Raw genomic sequence first — 21,687 nt, forward strand, 5'->3', positions numbered from 1 at the left:
GAAAGACAGACTGAAACAGGGATTTAGCAACAGCTGCGAGTGATTATGTCTGGTATTACAGAAGGCCTGAGAATGAGCTTTGTTTCATTGTTGGTCCAGAGTTCCAGGCTCACTGGCTTTCTTCGACACTATTTTAAGAACAAGAGATTTGTTTTATCTCTCCCTGTTTTAGAAATGGCCCCACCTCAGTTTTCTTAGTCTCTATGCACCCAACAGCAGCTTTTAATGGCCCTCATCAAGTTTCTTGAAATTCAGGTATTGTTTCCAGTGCAAGGCTCTAACTATGTACATTCATCCAACCCCAATGGCATCTTTTCAACTCTTTACAAGCATCTCAGATCTTTTTTTTGTCTTTGAATATCTTATACAACTATCTCTGTTAAAATAAAAAAACACTCTTTCACTTGTCAGGTGAATGTGGCTCATATTAAGTCTGATAGGACTTTTTTTTTTTCAAAAAACAGACATAAAAACTCGGTTATTCCTTTTTTTTTGTGTTTTTTTTTTGTGTTTTTTTTTTTGCAGTACACAGACTCCTGACTACACCATAGTTTAATCCAAACATTAAAATCAGCCACTCTACTGAAATACAAATGGTGTAGATATGTAACTCCCTCATTGTACCCTAAACATTTGCCTTCTGAAAACGTGCACTTAAATTCTTTTGCTGCCAAAGTGATAACAAAACATTAGAGTTACATAAAAGCTCCTTCAAGGGTTGTAAACGTTTGCACGCAGAGTTTTTTCAGTCCAAAATTGAAACACATAAAAAAATAAAAATAAAAATCCACATTTGCATCCTCATGCTGAAACTTTGGTCATTTATTTATTCAAAACAAGATTTTTTTTTTTGCTTTTTTTTTTTTTTTTTGGCAAGCTCATTTCTATGGTAGTTTGACTTTTCAGAGATGCTGTAGACTACCTGCATTTTCCGACACATATTCTGTGATGTTGGGCAATGTTTAGATGATGAATGAAGACTACCGTCAAAGAGTGAACCATTTTATTTAATTTGGGTTTAAGGGATGTACAGTTGCACTCCCCACCTGTTCCTTGTGAACAGAGGTTATGTTTACTGACTGTCAATTATGAAACTGGCCAAATTTGCCCCGGTTGTGGTTATTGTTATGATTGTCTCAGGGAGAGCATCATCTAAGATTTAGGTTGGATGTATCTCTTGGTATTGTTTTTTTTTTTTTTTTAAATTTAAAGTAAGTGTCATAAATAATGACAGTTTTAACAATTAAGCATTTTCTTTATTTTGCACAATAAACGTGTGAATAAAAGTGTGCCAGAACTATGCACCATAACACCGTGTGCTACTTCCAATACATGACAAAGTTGATTATCTCTGCAATTGGGTGTGTGGAAAAACTATCCGTATGGGTATATGCAATCAGCTGAATGAGTTGAAAAATATCGACATCGGATATTGGCAAAATATCCAATATTGTGCATCCCTAAAACTAATGCCTGTTCATGATCTAAAAATCAAACTGGACCATCAACAAGATGAAAGATTGTTTCTACAGAGTCATTTTTGATCTAAACTGCTGGTCGTTATCAGGCCAAGTAATGACTTGCAGCTGTTGATTGAGTCTTTCCTCTACATGGGCCAAAGCAAACTTTCTCACTGAGTGATACTTCTGCAACACTCACCAAACATACACCAAAACTGACACAAACCAGAAGTTCCTCTCAGAAACATCAACTTCAATTCATTCAATTTCCAAACCGCTTATCCTGTTCAGGGTTGCGGGTGGCTGGAGCCTGTCCCAGCTGTCATTCCCTTACAAAAAAAGCATACTTCAAGTTCATTTTATTAAGTACTGAAGTAAAGGTAAAGTGTATTTTTCATGTACACTTTTTACAGCAAGTGTACTAATATTAATATACTAGTAGTTTACTTACCAGCGTACTTTTTCAATACTTATTGGGACTAAATTGGCCCATTAAAGTTTAAAAAAGTATACTATAAGTATTTTTTTAGGTTAAAAGAAGTAAACTTTGAGTACACTACTAGTTTGTATTCAAGTTTTATTTTGTACTGCAAGTATACTACAATGAAACTTACACGTATACTTTAAATTTACTAGTATTATACTTCTAGCACACTTTTCAGTTTATGAAAGTATACTGTGAAGTGTACTGCTGGTACACTTTAAGTCCACTAATTATATGATAGTAGTCTACTTTTAGTTCATAAAAGTATACTAAGAGAACATTAAAAGTATTTTGTCAAGTTAAGAGTAGTAAACTTTGAGTACACAGCTAGGTCATATTAAAGTTTTATTTGGTCCTGCAACAATACTACAAGTATTCTGAAAGTATATAACTTATAAACTTCCAAACTACTTTGTAGTCTATGAAAGTGCACTCTTAAGTATACTTCAAGTCTCAATATAGTAAAAAAAAATTCAATACGCTGCTAGTTTAATAGTTTTTAAACTGTAAGTATACTCTGGAGTTCTTCTTAAGTGAACTTAACATCATACTTATTTAACATATTTGAGTTTTTATTTATTGTTTTAGAACCTAAAAATAAAAGAATAGAATAAGCAGAGAATAGAATAGGCACAGCTGCAACCCAAATTCACTTGAACGTTAGGCATGTAAGTTTGAGTACTTACTATACTTTTTCTTTGTATGTCTTGATCAAAAGGTTAAGTATTTGCCAAATACACAGACTTTTCCTTATACTTCTCAGTTAAAGCCAAGTATACTTAGACTTTCTTTATTCTTTTAACTATAGGCTAAGTATACTTAGACTTTGAAATGTACTTTTAAGTATAATCTAAGTATGCTTACACATTACTTTGTTAAGTATACTTGGGATAAGTACATCGAAAGTAAACTGAAAGTGTACTGTCTTGAAAATAAGTATACTAATAGCATACTTTAATAAACTTCTTTTTTGTAAGGGTTAGGCGAGGCAGGGTACACCCCAGACTGGTCTCCAGTCAATCACAGAGCTGACACACAGACAGACAACCATTCACTCACACACTCACACCTACGGACAATTTGGAGTGTTCATTTAACCTGATGAGCATGTTTGTAGACTGTGGGAGGAAGCTGAAGTACCTGGAGAGAACCCACGCATGCACAGGGAGGACATGAAAACTCCACACAGAAAGGCCCACCAGCCAAGGTGGCAATCGAACAAGTAACCTTCTTGCTGTGAGACTGCAACTGTTGCACCACTGTGCAGTACGAAACATCAAATTTTTCACTCTAATATCTACAAAGCATTGCATTGAAGAAAAAACAGAACAACAAACTCATGAGCAGCTCAACCAGGTTTATTAAGGACTACTGGAGGTGAATAGTGATAGTTCAGGGGATCTACTGTACACAGCACACATGAGTGTTTCTCCAGAGGATCCACAGGTTCACTCCTCATCAAACCCTTTCTGTAGCAGTCAGGAGAGTTGGAAGGAGAGAGAAAGAGAAACAGCTGTTAGCTCTTCAGATTAGGCAGTGCAGCGTATAAATGCAGTTATAAGTTAAATGCAGCCAACAGAGGGCAGTATGTGCCAGGATCAGATGCTGTGCATCTGCTTCATGTGCATGCTTCATACCTTGGAGCTGACATCACGGCTCTTGGCACGCAGCTTGTTGACCTGAGTCTCAGCGATGTCAGCCCTCTCCTCAGCCTCATCCAGCTCGTGCTGCAGCTTGCGGAACTTTCCAAGATGAACATTGGCTTGTTCCTCCTGTTCAGATTGATAGACATACCAGTTACAAACCACTGGAGGGAGTAACAGCATGTTGACCTCACTCCACACGTTCTCTCACTTACAGCTTCCTCAGAAGATCTCTTGTAAGATTTAACTTTGAGCTGCAGCTTATCAACAAGATCTTGAAGCCTGGCAATGTTCTTGCGGTCTTCCTCTGTCTGTGTAGATCAGATCAAAAGGGGAAAATTTAGTTCCTACTCAGAGAATAGTATGCACACCTGCAGATTGTGGCTATTTTTAACCAACCTGATAGGTGAGTTCCTTGATGCGGCGCTCGTATTTGCGGATGCCCTTCACAGCTTCACTGCTCTTTTTCTGCTCCATTTCAACCTCATTTTCCAGCTCCCTCACCTGATCAGGGACATGATCTTAGTTTTCTTTTTCTTTTTTTACAACAGTTACACAATCTACAATATGCCATACTCACCCTGGCCTCGAGCTTCTGCAGCTGCTTCTTCCCTCCCTTCATGGCGATCTGCTCAGCTTCATCCAGACGGTGCTGCAGGTCTTTGATGGTCTGCTCCATGTTCTTCTTCATACGCTCCAGGTGAGCGCTGGTGTCCTGTTCCTTCTTCAGCTCCTCTGCCATCATGGCAGCATCAGTAATGGCCTTCTTGGCCTTCTCCTCAGCGTTCCTGCACTCCTGCACTGCGTCTTCCACCTCAGTTTGAAGCTGGGCTGTATCAGCCTCCAGTTTCTTCTTGTGATTTATGAGGCTGGTGTTCTTAAAGTACAACAAGGGTGAGTGTTACAAACAGGGGCGTATTTAGTGGTTTGGGGGCCCAAGGCAAACCCAGTCAATGGGGCCCTCCATGTCCTTGTAACTCATCTTCCTCAGAGCTAGACTGGCCTTCCCTGGGTCCACTGTCTCTTTCTGAGAATCAAGGCATGAGACAGTGCTAATCTTGTACATGGTAACTTAACACAACTAAATGCATTTCCTCAAGTTCTGTACTTTAGTTTGATTTTGAAAAAAGTAAATCCATAATTTAGTCCACTTTGTCCTGGATTTGAAATCTTTTATGGTCAATTGACAGCTTATTTGTCCCACAGTGGGGAATTTACAGAGTAACAGTAACAAACAAGAAAGTATGAAGTGAAAAACATTACAATAGGTAAATACTGAAAAAAATAATTTAGTTAATAAAAAATATGTAAATATCAAGCACAACATAAAACTGGAAAAAAATCTACTCAAAGAGGTGATATTTACAGTTACCATACTTTTTGGTACTATTATTTTAAAGTTAATGTATTTTTATTTGACCCCCTGTCCAGTGAGTTATGTATCCAAAAAAGAGATTTATACAATATTGTTTATCACCAACTCAGAAAGTTTGATTTAGAGAAAATTATCCTGTTTCCTGGGCTAGATAAAGTCCTTAAAATCCTAAAAGTCTTATATGTTCATCTCAGATCTCAGAGCAACATTGTTTTTATTTCCGACTTGGTTGAAAATAAGAAAAAAATGGGGGAAAAAAAGTGTTTTTTACCACTTTCTTCCTGAATCAAATTTTCAGATGTGTTGTAACATGGAATAGCCCATTGAATAAGAAGGGAGGGGGAGTACCCAAAACCATCATTAAAGATTAAGCCTTTTGATGCATTTTGAAGCATGTGAAGTAAGATTTAGAAAAAAGCAATGCTTTCAATTGAAGAGAACTTCATAAATCAGTTTTTAAGAGATGCTTTGGGGGTCCCTGGGAATCTTGGGGCCCCAGGCAACTGCCTGTGTTTGCCTAATTGTAGCTACGCCCCTGGTTACACACCGCTCTTACCAGTGGCATGAATGATTTAATCTCACTGCTTCATCTTACCTGTGAGTGCAGCAGCTGCACCCTCTCGCTGACATCCAGCAGCTCCTGCTCTGCAAGTTTACGTCCTCTCTCAGTTTGCTCCAGAGCAGACCTCAGCTCCTCCACTTCAGCCTGAAGCAGGTTGTTGCGCCTCTCAACGATGGCGATGTTCTCCTTCATGTCTTCATTGGCTCGCAGAGACTCATCCAGCTGCAGCTGAGCATCCTGGAAGTTTTTCAAAGAATCTAGTCACAAAGAAACCGTAATAGTTGTACCAACAATATCAACAAGAAAAGGTAATTTTTCTACCTTGAGATGTGCATGAACAGCCTTGAGCTGTTTCTGAGCCTCAGCAGCTTGTCTGTTGGCCTGGCTGAGCTGGATCTCCATCTCATTGAGGTCTCCCTCCATCTTCTTCTTCAAGCGGAGGGCCTCATTCCTGCTGCGTATTTCAGCTTCAAGGGAGCTCTGCAGGGTGTCGATGGTCCTTTGAGAGTTTCTCTTTGCCTGCTCCATCTCTTCATCCTTCTCAGACAGCTTACGCTCCATCTCTGCCTTTATTTGAGCGAACTCAAGCTGAGCTCTCAGGATCTTGCCCTCCTCATGCTCAAGAGAAGCCTAAGATAAGCAGAAGGTGCAGGGGATGCTTCTGAAACTGAAGGTGTGATGAACATTGAGAAACTTAAGAGCATGTGGGTGTTGAATTTACCTCGGCTTCTTCAAGAGCAGACTGAATCTCACTTTTTTCCTGCTCAAGCTGCTTACGGACCTTCTCCAGCTCATGTATGGTTTTTCCTCCCTCACCAAGTTGCTCAGTGAGGTCAGAAATCTCCTCTGTTTCAGAAAGTAGTTGAATTACATTGGCTGATTTGGCACATGTATAATATCACATATTGTTTGGACGTATTAAGAGATAAACCTTGAAGATTCTTGTTCTCTCTCTTCATGGTCTCCAGATGCTCCAGAGATTCTTCATAGGAGTTCTTGAGTTTGAAGAGCTCAGTGCTCAGAGACCTGGCCTCCTTCTGAGAGCTCTCCAGCTCACACTGACACTCCTCGTATTTCTGCTTCCACTCAGAGAGAACCTGCACACCAAGACAGGAAGAACATCAGTTTTAAAAGGTGAAACGTTTGCTGCAATTGTGCACTTTGGCAACACTTGCTGTACTTTGTCAAAGTTTCTTTGCTTCTTGTCCAGAGCAGCAGCAGCAGCATTGGACCTCTCCACATCCACCATGAGATCTTCAATCTCATTCTGCAGTCTGTGTTTGGTCTTCTCCAGAGAGGAACATTTAGCATTCACCGCTTCCACAGCCTCCTCGGCGTCCTGCAGACGCTGAGCCAGCTTCTTCCTGGAAGTGAAAAACAAGTATCAGCTCCTGGATCATAAGTATGCCTTCATTTTGGGAGCATGGTTTCCTTCTGTCCATATCCACATCAACTAGTCAGCACCCAAAATAATGTAAGCCTGCAAACACTTTCCATGTAGCCCAGGCTTTACGTTCCATGAAGGTAAAAAATGATCAAAAGAGCCTCAATAAAAATTAGGAGGCTTATGGGACAAAGCTTGAGCAAATACATATCTTTTTTTTATCATACAGCTTTGCCACTTTCCACCTTTTTACCTTAGTTTGTCTTTAAGTTTCTAACCTGTTCACCTGTTTACTTGAATCCACAACCTCACCTGTTCACATTTCCAAATTGTCTCCATGTTACCAACCTTTCTTCCATCATTACTATCTCAGCAGCTCTGTGGCCTGTTTGTGATCTTGTTATGGTGTTTTCAAGCCAAAATTGGGACCTGCTGATGTGGACCCATACATGGGATTTTATCCCAAATGTACTTTACTTGACCCATCGTGAGTGTCATTTCTTTTCTAGCTTCAAGAAATCAGCTGACTGATGCTTGAACTTGAAGTGCTTTTAGCCTGCAGCTTGATGAAGAGTGTGAAGACCCTGGATGTTTTTGGATTAGTTCTGTTGTTTTAAGAGGATGGAGTCCCAAGCATTTTGCTCTGACATACATTTGAAAGAAATGAATGAATGAATGAATGAATGAATGAATGAATGAATGAATGAATGAATGAATTAAATGTATTTCGGTTCTGTAGCAAGACATTAAGAAATACACAGAGATCAAAATATAGTTTCAAAGTTTCAGAATTTCTGAGAGAATCCGAAAGGGTGTAGGTTGAAGCCTAAGCTTTTTGAGACCTACCCCTCTCATCTCATTAAATAAACAGCAAAAAAGTCACAAAGTTATTTTGTAGAAAAACAATAGTAGTGCATATAATTGCTAGTAGAATTAGTAACTAAGTGTGTAATGTGTCAAACCTATTAATTAGTATTTTCCAATGCGTATTTTTGATTGGTATGGTTTTTGTAAAGTCTTTTCAGAATTTTTAATGTACTACAGTTATTTATTTCTGTGGATGAGGAATTCCATAATTAACTCCTTTAGATGACAGGCAATGCAATTTGGTATTTGTTCGTATCTTTGGTTTTTGAAAAATGAATACACCCCTCAGACTATATTGATTTTCTCTCTGTATAAACAGCTTCTTATACTTACTACTTTGTGGCAATTGACCGGTTTTTGCTTTATACATTGTTTGTATTGTGATATAGTCAACTAGGTCTGTAAATTTTAGTATACTGAATTGCAAGAAAAGGGGACTGGTTGGTTCACGGTATGGTTTTTTACTTACGAGTCTTATGGCTTTTTTTGTAGCAGAAAAATAGTGTGCATATTTGTTTTATAAGTATTTCCCCAGACCTCTGCACAGTATGTCATGTACGGGACAATGAGTGAGTAATACAGCATGTGCAAAGAATTCTGGTTTAGAATATCTTGAGCTTTATAGAGGATTGAGATGGATCTGGACATTTTAGCTGAGACATGATTTACGTGAGATTCCCAATTTAATTTGTTATCAATCATAACACCTAAAAATTTGTTTTCACAAACAGTGTCAATTTCAACATTGTTTATTTTGATATTGTAGTTATGATCTATTGCCCTGTTTCCAAAAATCATGCATTGAGTTTTCCCAAGGTGAAGTGATAATTTGTTGCAGTCAAACCATTAAACCACATTTAACAGCCACTTGTTGTTTTTTAGGAGCTCTGCAGCATTTGTCTGAGCATCAGACTGAAGAAGAAAGGTGATTTAACAGACTTTGTACATGGCATGGTTGTTGGTCTGAGTGTTTCATTCAATACTGATCTGTTGGGATTTTAACCTACAACCATCTCTAGGGTTTACAGAGAATGGTCCCAAAGAGAACAAACATCCAGTGAGCAACAGTTCACTGGGACTAAAAGTCTAGAAAGGCAACAGTAACTCAAATAACCACTTGTTACATCCGAGGTCTGCAGAAGAGCATCTCTGAACACACAACACGTCCAACATTGAAGCAGATGGGCTACGGCAGCAGAAGACCACATCGGGTGACCCTCCTGTCAGCTAAGAACAGGAAACTGAGGCTACAATTCACACAGCAACACCAAAAAACTCAACCATAGAGGACTGGACTGGAAACCATTGCCTGGTCTGATGAGTCTCTGCTTCATATTCAGATGTTAGGCTCAGAGTTTTGAATGAACCACATAAAAGCATGAACCCATCCTGCCTTGTAGCAATGCTTCAGACTGCTGCTGATGCTGCTGGTGTAATGGTGTATGTATCTCTAAGGAAGATTTCCAGCACCTTGCTGAATCTATGACACCAAGAAATAAGATGGTTCCGAAGACAAAAGGGGGTTCAACCCGTTACTAGCAAGGTGTTCCTGATAAAGTGGCCGATAAGTTTAATGCTTTGGACACATCCTTGTTGTCAAGTTTAAGTGAACAAGTGCAAATTATCCTCACCCAAAAAGAAACAAGAGGCAATCTAAAGCAGTTCCCTGTAACTTTGAAGTCTTTGTCTTACTTCGCGTTTGATGTGATTTCATGTCCTGGACTCACTTGGCCTCTTCCAGTTCCTCAGTCCTCTGGATGGCATCAGTTTCATACTTGGTTCTCCACTGAGCCACCTCAGAGTTGGCCTTGGACATGCTGCGCTGGAGTTCAGCCTTGGCCTCCTGTTCCTCCTCGTACTGCTCTCTGAGCAGGTCACAGTCGTGACGAGAAGACTGCACCGCGTGAGCCAGGGCATTCTTGGCCTGTATCCAAGACATGAATGTAGTTGTTTTCCGAGTATTTATAACTACAATTAATTGCTTTGCTTTTTATTTTGCCATTCCCTACCTTTACTTCCTCCTCCAGTTGTCTCTTGAGATCTTCGAGTTGTTGGTTGTAGGAATTCTTTCCTCTGGTCAGCTGAGAAATCAGTGACCCTTTCTCATCTAGCTGTCTCGTAAACTCATCTAGAAATGCAAATGATTCAGATGTTTTTTCCTGCATTTAACAAAGTTAAATAAAAGGTTCAAAACTTACCATTCTCAGCTTGAAGCTTGGCTTTCTGGGTTGTGAAGTCATTGAGAGATCTTTGATATTCATCACACTTGCCCCTATACTCATTCAGTTGATCCTCCAAGGTCCTGCAGGTCTTCTCCAAGTTAGTCTTTAAAGGAAACAAATCATAGTTAAAATGAGTTAATAACGACTGCTCTAACACCAGGGTGAGGTATACAACACCAGTGATTGTTGGATTTCACGTACAACTATGGTTGCACAGACCTTATACTTGATGGTTTGTTCCATACTGGAGACCACATCATCCAGCTCCAGTCTGAGCTCACTCTTCTCCTTCTCCAGCTTCTGCTTGACTCTCTGCAGGTTGTCGATCTGCTCTCCCAGGTCAGCAACGCTGTCAGCCTGTTTCTTCCTGAGTGTGGCGGTGGTGGCTTCATGCTGCAGAGTGGCCTCTTCCAGGTCTCTGCGGAGTTTGAGGAACTCGGCCTCCCTCTTCTTGTTCATCTCAATCTGGGCAGCTGTTGCTCCTCCAGCCTCCTCCAGTCTCTCACTGATCTCCTCCAGCTCTCTGGCCAAGTCTGCTCTCTGCTTCTCCACCTTAGCTCGAGCAGCTCGCTCTGCTTCAAGCTCTTCCTCCAGCTCTTCTACACGAGCCTGTCATCAGACATGTCAGGACTACATGTTGAAATACACCAATTTTTCAAACAAAATGGTAATTGTAATGCGTATATTTACCTGCAACTCTTTCAGCTTCTTTTGAAGTTGAATGATTATTGCTTGCTCATCCTCAATTTTCCCATTCAGTTGACTGATCTCAAAGTCTTTCCTGCATTTTTTTTTAATTTAATGCCAGTTTATTGAGATTATCAAAACAACAAAAACAACCATGATGAAAAAAAGAACATTACATACTTCTTCAGACGTTCCTCCAGTTGTTGTTTGTCATTTTCCAAATCCATAACTGTCTCTTGGCTCAACTTCAAGTCTCCCTCCAGCTTCCTCTTGGCTCTCTCAAGGTCCATTCGTATTTTCTTCTCTTGCTCAAGAGATCCTTCAAGCTTCCATCAATAAAGGTTAGTGTTAATAGTTAAATGGTTAAGTTCATTTTCTTTAGACAGTCAATCGAATTTATTTAGTGGTAGTATGAGGTCTTACGTCATCCACTTGCTGCTCCAGCTTGGCCTTGGCCTTGGTCAGAGTGTTGACTTTGTCCTCCTCACTCTGCAGGTCATCCAGTGTTTGCTGATGAGCTTCCTGTAAGGCTTTCTTTTCCTTGGTCAGCTTGGCGATGATTTCATCCAGAGCAGCCATCTCTTCGACCAGGTTTTTAACCTGTGGGATGAGTTGGTGTTGGTGTTAAAGCTCGACTAACATGCTACTCATTATGCTTTTCCTTTGGCATCAGCCCTACCTTGTTCTCAGTGGCATGCTTCTCTTTCTCAACTTTGGCCAGAGTTAACTCTAAGTCATCAATGTCTTTCTTCAACTCTGAACACTCATCTTCCAGTTTCCTCTTCTTAGCTGTCAGTTCAGCGTTCATCTCCTCTTCATCCTCCAGTCTCTCCGTCAGCTCTTTGGCTTTTGCCTCCAGCTGAATCTTATTTTTGATCAGCCCCTCACATCTTTCCTCTGCATCACAGAGGTTATCTTGCTCCTACCAAACATTTAGTCACATTAACACATACAGTAGCAAAGTAACAGCAGAGTGTTATCAGAGTACCAGGCTTACCGCTTGAACTTGGAGCTGCAGGTCATTCTTCTCTTGGAGAAGAGTAACCATTTTCTCCTCTAGCTCTTTCCTACGAGCCTCAGATTTTGCGTAAGCCTCTTTCAGTTTCAGGAATTCTTCCTTCATGTTGGCCATCTCTTTCTCAGCCTCAGCAGATCTTAGCAGAGGTTTGATCTTAAAGAACAGCTTCATCCAGGGCCAATTCTTGACCCCCATAAATGAACGGACGTTCCATTGGATGACCAGTAAAGCATCTCTACAATGTTATGCAACAAAACAGAGGGTTTAGCAAGATGTATAGATCACTTACCATGGATGTCCATGGTCAGCCTATTGCCAGATATACCTGCGCTCCACCATTTTCTGATACTCAATGCGGGACAAAAGACCCCGAGCTCTGGCTTGGATTGCCGTGATAATTTTGGAGAGTCGCTCATCTCTCATCTCTTCAAGTAGACCCAGCAGTCCAGCCTTGAAGAACACCTATGAGGACCAATGGTCATCTAATTTTAAGTCATCTTTCATCATCTCAAGCAGCTTTCTTCAAGTAGCTGACAAATTTTAGATGATACCTTGGTATGTCCAAACTTGTATTGATTATGATCAATGTCCAGAGACCCAAGAAGCTTTTCTGCCCCCTTCCTGCTGTCGATGAACTGACCCTCAGGGATGGCAGCAGGATTCAGAATACGATATCTGAAAATATAAATGTTTTAAATTTGGGTTTACACTTTCAAATCTACAGGATCCAACTTAACGTTAATGCTACCTCTGTTTGAAATCTCCGTAGAGGATCCTGTTTGGGAAGCCCTTCCTGCAGATCCTGATGCCTTCCAGCACACCGTTACAGCGCAGCTGGTGCATCACCAGAGGGTTCTCCATGGCCCCAGGAGTCTTGGTCTCATTGGGGATGATGCAGCGCACAAAGTGAGGATGAGTAGACCTCAGGTTGGTCATCAGCTTGTTCAGATTCTCCTTTAATACGGGAAAGCATACATTTATCAATATATCAATACATATAGTTTATCTAACATGATTTTTGGTTTTATTTTCCTACCCTGTGAAGAGCTGACACAGTCTGAAATGATGACCCTTTTTTCTTCTTCTCTTTTTTGCCCTCAGTACCTTCCGCCATTACTGTTTAGAAAACACAAAACAAACAAGAAACGGGAAAGCATGGTCAAAAACATTTTTCAACTCCTGAAATCTTTTTGTACGAATATACCTGAGTCAGCTCCGGCATAGTTTGCAAAAAGTGTAGCAAGTAGCTTCAGAGTAGACTTCTGGTAGAGTCCGACCACAGTCTCATTCAGAGGGTCCTTGTTCTTCACCAGCCAGTTGTTGATGTTATAATCAACAGTTCCAGCGTAATGGACCAGGGCAAAATGGGCCTCTGGTTTCCCTTTGACTATTCTGGGCTTCTGGAAGTTTGCAGATTTGCCCAGATGGTTGTCGTAGAGCTTGGCTTTGAAGGTGGTGTCAGAGGCTTTTGGGAACATGCACTCCTCTTCAAGGATGGACATGATACCCATGGGCTAAGGTGATGAAATGCAAAGTTATGACATGCCATAGCTTCATTGTACATGGCTGGAATTGCAAGGGTATGAAATCTCACCTTTTCAATCAGGTCGATACAGGCCTGTAAGTCCATACCAAAGTCAATGAAAGTCCACTCAATGCCCTCTTTCTTGTACTCTTCCTGCTCCAGCACAAACATGTGGTGGTTGAAAAACTGTTGCAGTTTCTCATTGGTGAAGTTGATGCACAGCTGCTCAAAAGTGTTGAACTGTAGAAAGAAAAAAATGAAGACTTCTAGTCAGTGTGACATTTCAGAAATGGTTGGTTATTAGTGTATTAGATTACTCACATCAAAGATCTCAAATCCAGCGATGTCCAGCACACCGATGAAGTACTGGCGAGGCTGCTTGGTTTCTAGTGATTGGTTGATTCTCATAACCATCCAAAGAAACATCCTTTCATAAACAGCCTTAGATAGAGCGCCAACAGCGTAGTTCACCTGTTGAATAGTTAATGTAAAAAAAAATAATTCTACTTTCTTTCAGCTTGAGGTCCTGTTTATGGACTAAACCTCAGGCGACCTTTTGTTGAGTGTTACCTGAGCGACATTCTGTCCCTTGGTGACCCACTCGTTTCCCACTTTGACTCTGGGGTGACAGAGACCTTTGATGAGGTCAGCAGAGTTCAGGCCCATCAGGTATGCTGCCTTGTCAGCATCTAAAAAAGAACAAGGTTAAATTTCATCCTGGTGCTGTTAACTCTCTTTGTTGGTCCAACTTTACAAACTGAGCTCCTCGAACCTTCAGTGCCATCAGCCTCTGCCTGCTCCTCTCTTTGCTTCTGTTTGAACTTCATGTTTCCATAGTGCATGATGGCACCAGTCAGCTTGTACACAGAGTTCTTCTCCTCTTGGGTAAAGCCCAACACATCAAAGGCATTCTGTGAATAAGACCACAATTTAATAAGGTGAACTTGTACACACAAACACACACATTACTGATGTATTACTTCCCAACCAAAATGCCACATTTTACCATGCTACCTAATGGTTTTAGGAAAAACAGAAGTAATCAAAGTGTAACGTTTGTCATTTTGTAGCATTTCATGACTCTGAAGTAGCTGATATATCGTTCACTCCAGTTTATGACTTCCTGAAGTAGCAATACTGGATGTTCACTCTAATTGTTGGCAGATCTATATATTCATATGGTGTAGAAATCCCTCAATCAAAGTGTAAATGGATCAAAACACTCCGTTCTAAAAAATAGCACAAGATCTTTACAAGACTTGCTAAAATGATGATGTCATCACAATGATATGGTTCATAACGCTTTGGAGGGACAGGCTGCAAACACCAAGGTCTGACTTTTGCTCTGCCCCTGCCAGGCCTGAGAGGGCTTGGCCAATCAGAAGGGAGGGGGTTTCACGGAGCAGGGAGCCTTAAAGAGGCAGCAACTAAAATGAAGTGTTTCAGACAGAGGCGGAAATATTGGTTTCTTAAAACACTAGTGAGTTTTTTTTCAAGCTGTAGACCATGTTGAGCTACTAGGGGTACCAGAGGGATGGAATAAAGCAGACAAGAGTACAAAACCCCCTCTTTTAAAAAATGTCCTGGAGACTTGAACAGTATCAACACAACAGTCTTAAAAATCAATCAATAAACAAATAAGAGCCTGACATCTGTTGCCATCAGTTCCTCTGCATCATCGATGGAGGCCACTTGGGTTTCCCCCTGAGAGATGAAGGCGTAGTCATAGGGATTGTTTGTGATCAACAGCATCTCTGGAAGACACAAAGACTGAGTGAGGCAAGGTCAGTCAAGTCGACACGACTCTGATGAAAAGCAGATTATAAACATTAGGGATGGGTACCGAATTAGGTACTTTTATAGGTACCAACTGAAATCTGTCAAAAATCCCGGGCACCGAAACAGGAAAAATCAAATGGTACCATGTTTAGATATGTAAATACATCTTTGTGACTATGAGGGAGTGGAAGAGTAGGCGATTTTCCATGCTGGACATGAACACAGCATTACAAGGTTATATATTAAAGAATATAAAAAAAAATACAAATACAAATAATACAAAAAATGCACTATTAAACAAATTGATATTTTTTTACCAAATGTGGACAAAAAAGTATCGAAAATTGGTACCGTTGAGTACTAATACCGATTGCCAGGTACCGGGCATCAGTACCGTATCGTTTCAAATGTGAAAGGTACCCATCCCTAATAAACATGTTTCATCTGTTTGGTTCTGTTGGACCTTTGGCACCACCAGCAAACAAATTACAATCATTAACTAACCCAGGATTTCAGGCTTCTTCTGTGACAGAATCTGGTAGAAAATGTGATAATCTCTCTCAGCCTTCAGCTGGAAGGTCACACGAGACTTCTCCAGAAGGTCTGACAATGTGACAAATACAGTTTATTAAAACCACCATGGGTAATAATCACTGACAACATAACTGAGATTTATAAAGCTAAAAAATCTAAACAATGTGTCTTCTTACATGTCTCAATATCCGCGGAGGCTAGTTTTCCTCTGGCATCAAAATGGATACGAATAAATTTACCCTGTCAGGATTTTTCTTTGTTATTACAAGTGTCACGAGTTATGTTCGCAAATATGATATAACCAGGTCTTATTCACTCTTGACACTCACAAATCTGGAGGAGTTGTCATTCCTGATGGTCTTGGCATTCCCAAAAGCCTCCAGAGCAGGGTTAGCCTGGATGATTTGATCCTCCAGGGTACCCTGTCACAACAAGCAAATGTTCAGGAACTCTGTTTCTATAATAACTATAATCATCTTCTGTTTTCTACATTTGTCATCTGTAATTTCAGCCAGTCTAAGAGCCCTTATAAGACCTTTTATAACTGACTTGTGGAAAGGCTGACCTTGTCTTTGGCATTGGGGTCTTTCTTTATTCCTCCAGCTGCAATACTTGCAAAATACTGGATTACTCTCTTTGTGTTGACAGTCTTTCCAGCACCAGATTCTCCACTGAAATTATAAAGGCAGTGGTCAATAGTTACACATCATTAAGATCAAGAGAGCATGGAGCGTCTCAAAAGCTTATTGAGTGGCAGATATTACATACGTGATCAGAATGGACTGGTTTTCACGGTCTGAAAAATTAAGAGAAAAAAAAGTTTGTCAGAGTGAAGATTCAAAATGAATTCTTTTATTAAAAGTTGTCTCAAAGCTCTTGTGTGGCGTTCTTCTGTTTTACCTGCCAGCATGTACTGGTAGGCGTTGTCAGAGATGGAGAAGATATGAGGAGGAGCTTCACTCCTCTTCTTTCCTCTGTAGGCAATAACCACTTCCTGGTTGTAGACTGGCAGCCACTTGTAGGGGTTGACAGTCACACAGAAGAGCCCAGAGTAGGTCTGTTAGAAAGACAAACACATCTGTGAGATTTACATTTGAATATGTTTTCATAGAACAGTCCAGTGTTCTGAGCGGCTTTTAACAACCACTATGTTTTTTCTCATGACTTTCAGTCACCTTTATTTTAATGAGTTGAGTAATGATTTTCGCAATTTGATTTTATTACGATTTCTGGGGTGCTGATTGGATTTAAATTGCGATTCTTTGATACTCACTTTTTTTTTTTCGATTTTTTTGTTTGCTTTTTTTTTTAAAAAGGTCACATATTATGCAAAAATCACTCTATTAGGTCTTTTTAGTGAAATTTGTGGGTCTTTGTCTTTCCTCCCAGCCCACAAAATGTGATATTTAATGACAAAACCTGTACTTAGTAGTGCTTGTGAGTGTAAAATCCAGACCTAAAACGAGCTGTTTGGCATTTCCGGGGTTTGCCGACATCAGCGAGTACCTTTTTTGAATAATCAGGAGCAAGCCTGACCTGATTGGTCCACCGGAGCAAATACCCCCGCACCCCTTCCCCGCTCACTCTTCTCCCCGCATCTGGGGAGAAATCTCTCCAGCTGCAGGGAGAGGAGTGTAGCTGTTTTTGGCTGTAAACAGCCACATAGTTCCATGCTGAAGCTTCCCATCTCAGAAGAAGACAAGACTAAGTGGCGAGTTTATTTATCAAGGAAATGTGCCAGCTACACTTAGTAAAACTGTGCATGTGTGTGCCAGTCACCTCAAGGCCGACTGCTTTTCCAACTTTGGACAGTACAACAGAGGGCTAGCGAATAGACTGGTCCTGAATCCAGGCGCATTACCAACCATCCTCTAACAAACCTCAGACCCTGGAAATGTGAGTATTTTAAATGCTGTGTGCTGTGGAGCAGATGTAAGAGCTTTTCCTCAGTGTCCCCCTGTCTCTATGTTAGCTTCAGGATGCTAACTTTAGCTGCAGTCAGCCTGTTGTTTTAGCCTATAATGTTACGGTAAACGAGCTTCTCTGTTTTCTAAACATTGTGCACTCAGAGCTTGTGGCGCCGCTCTCAGTGACGCTGAAGAGCGGGGCGGTATCAGCGGTGGCTCATTTACATATGAAGGTCACGCCCACTAAATCAGACTCTTCTGAACAGAGGGGCTATGAGAGCCTGGAAACAATGCTGCTGTGCTTGATTTATTGGCTTTTTGGACCAAAACATGTTACTACCATTTCATGAAGACATCAATGATCCATATTAAACTGCAGAAAGGGAGCAGAATATGGGACCTTTAACACCAGACGATGTGAAAAATTTAAAGATGATGTTAACGTCTACAGATTGTATCAGGAGCCATATTTTCCCATAAAATGCAAGTCACAACATTCAGAGAGACACATTTCACCCTCTGCTGGTGAAAAGTGGTAACTTTTTTCCAATCCATTCATTTTTGTACCAGGCTGTATACATGTTTATTTTGCTGTGAAAATCTTTTCTTTTTTTTTCTGGTTTGGTGTGTTTGTGGTTTCTGGTATTTCCTGAACCAGCCTCAAGTGGACACTCAACAAACGTCAGTTTTTGGTATTTCCATATTGCCGCAAATTTTTTAGACTGTAGGTTGCTGCTTAGTGGCACTTTTGTAAGCCTGATAGCATGGAGGATATCCAGCCTGTGCTGTTTTTGATCATCCTTTATCCACTGCAGATTGATTTTTTGACACTTGAAAAGAGACAAGCTTTGGTCACAAAGCCGTCACTGGTCAAAAAGATCTAAACGATAAAGTCTGTTGACTGCAGTTCTCATCAGGATGCGTCTTTAAACATCTTTAGATCATCATCAAAACTTATCTGATGAGGGGATTAATACATATATAAATACACATATAGAACCAATGTAGGATGCATTCCCAAGGACTTCTTCTGTGTTTGAACAGCTGTTGTAAACTCGATCTCCACTGACACGTTCAGCCAAAGGTCTCCAGTTTACAGGGTCACTCTTAAAACTGGAACACCAGGAGCTGACAGAGACAGTCAGACTCAAAGAAGACCATTGTTCAGGAGTTATTAAGCTAAGTCCATCACAGCTGGGAGTCATCTTATTCTGGACGGAGGGAGGGGGAAATAAACACTGTGGATGCTTTCCCAAATATTCAGCATGCAGGCCCCACCCCTGAAGTTCCTGGACCTCGTGATTGTCCTACACCCCAGAAAGGGCTGTTTTCAGGTGTAAATCTATTAACCCAGAACCAGAAGTTCTAGCGGTTGAAATCCACTTTGCTCCAGAGGACTTTCCCTATGGTTTAGACACAGCTGTTGTCAATGACACTTGGTAAAACTTTAAAGTGGATCTTTGAGTATGACACAGTATACGGTCTAGATCTGCTCTTTTTTATTTCTTTGTATCAGATTTGAATTAAGCATGACTAATGGCTAATTCATTGATTGATCTTTAAGAGAAAAGTGAATTTTGTATTTGTACAAAATCTGATAAATGAACCGTGGAAAGAGTTCCTATGGGAGGTGTAAAACTCTGACCTTATTCTCAACGGTGAACAGAGCAGCTCAGATTTCAGGTTACTCACGTAGATCATCCATGCTGCGTAACGCTCTTTGAGGTTAAACAGCACAGCTGGTTCATGGAGGAAAGTCAACATGGCCATATCCTCGATCTTGTCAAACTTTGGAGGATTCTGTTGCAGAATCTGGACATCTTTGACCGTCACAGTCTGGAAAAAATAATCATACAGTTTGTTTCTTACCACTGTACCTTCTCCAGGAGAAGCTATGACTACCAGGTAAAAACAGTCAGATACCTAGTGTCATATCACACAGTGTCACTCCAGTAAAGCCTATGAACCATTAAAAAAAAGCCAAGTGGCAGCGATGCCTTGCTTCATTCCTCCCTCGCTTCGTGTAGACTTCAGTAGTCCTCCTATTGGACTTATATTCACACTTACTCAAGTGGAGGTGCTTTAAATTTCACACAAATTAACACTCAAATAAACACTGCGACACGACTCCAGACTGTGTCTGTGCTACTCTCTCTGACTCAGCTGAGTGAACAAGTCCACAGTTTATCACAGTGTGTAATTTTTGGTTTATCTGACAGATTGTTCAAAAATGAAGAAAATATGTGCTAGAATTTGAGCTTAATTATCTGCTTGGTAGGAAAACGTGGTTTCCACCTGTGAATTTTTCATTTAAGCCTCTCTTTGGCCTCAAAACTTAATGTAACATCTGCTAAATCAGTCTCCAGCACACCCAGTCGCTCTGCTCATCCTCACAGCATTACAGCTGTTGTTTCAGCACCACCCTTCTACATGTGAAGTCTACACTGATAGACAGGCTACCATATGTGATTCAGACACTCTAAACCAGGGGTCTTCAACCTGTGGCTCTGGAGCCTCATGTGGCTTTTAAAAAATATTATTGGAATAAAGATTTTTTTTTCTTACCAAGGGGTATCAATGATAACAACACAGACACTAAGTGAAATAATAAGGTACTAAAATTGCATCACCCCTTAAATAAAGCATGTTATTTTTTGTGGTTATTTACTTTTTTTTTTTTTTTTTTTTTGGGGGGGGGGGGGGGGGGGGGGGGGGGGTTCTTTCTTTTTTTTTTTAATTTTTGCAAATTAAGAAAATAATTCAATTTTTTAAGATTAAGCAAAATTTTTGTTTTTTTTAGATAAATCCCCTTTTTTGCGATTTTCAGAAAGTATTACAATTTTTTGGAAATTAAGCCAGTTTTTTAATTGCATCAATACGTTTTTTTTTTTTGTTTTTTTTTTTTTGTTTTTGCAAATTTATGACACTTCAGCAATTTTTTGAAATATCACAATTTTTACACATTTTTCTTTTCTTTATTTTGCAAATTTTTTTATATTTTTAATTTCTTTTAAATTTCCAACCTAATGAAATTTCATAAATTTTGCAAATTTATAAAATCTCTGACATACATTTCTTTTTTTCTCAAATTTGCAAATTTATTTTAAAAAAGCCTAAGAAATCACATGTTCAATTTTTTTTAACTCAAAAACTTCTTGTTTAAATAATTATTCACTAGATGATACACTTTTTTGTCTTAATGTGAAGGAAAAGTAGCTCCTGAATGACTTTCATCTAGGTGAGCTGAGGCTGAACGGCTCTTTTGAATGTAAAGGTTGCTGACCCCTGCTCTAAATGAATGTGTTAACACTGACCTTCCCATTCTGTGTTTCCACAGTGACCTTGTCCCCATCTCTGCTGGTGATGGTTGCCTTCACGAACTCTTCCACCTGATCCGGGACGAAGCATTCCTTCTTTATGTCAAAGGGACGAGTGGACGCCTCCATTCGCTCTTTGTCTGACTTCCTCAGGTATGGGGCAGCTGCCCCAAACACAGACATCTCTGCATCCCCCATGGCTGCGTTGTTTACAAACACTTATGAGTTCCTGCTTCACTTTACTTCAATATCTGTTTTAAAACTATTTCCAACATTTGGTTATAATAAAAATGAAATATCTTTTTTATTATGACTCTGGGTTTTTAGCTTTTCACAAACCATCTTTATCTGCAATGAGGTAACACATTACTGCTACACATGTAGTTTTATCAAAAACAAAAAAAAGATTTCTGTGGAATTATGAGAAAATAATCTACCTGCAGGATCAGGTCAGATGACAGGTGAGCTCAGACTTCAGAGGATTAGTTGCTGATGCACCTGGAGAAAAGTGGAAAAGGTTATTAAAGGTTGTTTCTCCCTCACACAGGCCGTTGTAAAATGCTGCTAAATACTATGACTGTTAATGTCCGTCCTCTCCAAGCCCTGTACAAGCTTTTAAAAGTGTTCCTTTATTTAGATGAGTAATGACAACAGAGAAACATCAGCACAAACAGCATCAGAGGAAAGGCAGAGCAGACTCACAGAAGCCAGGTGAAGAGGAAGCAGCTGCTAGACCTGCAGGGAGGGCAGGGATCAAATATATAACCCCTGATAACCCTGCCTTACAAGGCCAAGGGCACCACCCTGACCTGCTGACACACACACATGGACACACACACACACACACACACACATGGACACACACACATGCACAAATGTGGTAATCGCCATCACTTTCATCACTTGTGACAGGGCTCTCTATG

General features: G+C 40.2%; 1 protein-coding gene across 1 annotated transcript; it reads right to left on the reverse strand.

The window, feature by feature from the left end:
• Positions 1-3,392: 3,392 nt before the first annotated feature.
• LOC141804320 (myosin-7-like) lies at positions 3,393-20,962 on the reverse strand. The gene is made up of 37 exons (XM_074688682.1): positions 20,762-20,962; positions 19,140-19,283; positions 16,441-16,597; positions 16,309-16,336; positions 16,106-16,211; positions 15,870-15,962; positions 15,717-15,780; positions 15,511-15,609; positions 14,878-14,981; positions 14,000-14,138; positions 13,798-13,916; positions 13,549-13,698; positions 13,297-13,467; positions 12,907-13,216; positions 12,739-12,818; positions 12,451-12,656; positions 12,254-12,377; positions 12,028-12,164; positions 11,682-11,937; positions 11,364-11,606; positions 11,108-11,284; positions 10,865-11,010; positions 10,688-10,778; positions 10,217-10,606; positions 9,974-10,100; positions 9,785-9,903; positions 9,503-9,699; positions 6,705-6,888; positions 6,456-6,621; positions 6,246-6,370; positions 5,846-6,154; positions 5,558-5,761; positions 4,168-4,464; positions 3,987-4,091; positions 3,803-3,898; positions 3,582-3,716; positions 3,393-3,413 (listed from the first exon to the last, which is right to left on the reverse strand). The coding sequence occupies exons 1-37, from the start codon at positions 20,960-20,962 to the stop codon at positions 3,393-3,395; spliced, it is 5,820 nt and encodes a 1,939-aa protein (XP_074544783.1).
• Between the last annotated feature and the right edge of the window lie 725 nt (positions 20,963-21,687).

This window comes from Halichoeres trimaculatus, unplaced genomic scaffold, assembly GCF_033239565.1.
Source record: "Halichoeres trimaculatus isolate MK-OKI-2021-1 unplaced genomic scaffold, fHalTri1.1 fHalTri1_scaffold_15, whole genome shotgun sequence".
NCBI classification, from domain to species: Eukaryota; Metazoa; Chordata; class Actinopteri; order Labriformes; family Labridae; genus Halichoeres; species Halichoeres trimaculatus.

Excerpts from the sequence above, each read along its gene's own strand:
- LOC141804320 (XM_074688682.1), bottom strand. The coding sequence starts at position 20,962 with ATGGGGGATGCAGAGATGTCTGTGTTTGGGGCAGCTGCCCCATACCTG. Across the intron at positions 4,465-5,557 it reads TGCAGCTGCTGCACTCACAG|AACACCAGCCTCATAAATCA; the intron begins GTAAGATGAAGC and ends TTGTACTTTAAG. Across the intron at positions 4,092-4,167 it reads TGCAGAAGCTCGAGGCCAGG|GTGAGGGAGCTGGAAAATGA; the intron begins GTGAGTATGGCA and ends GTCCCTGATCAG.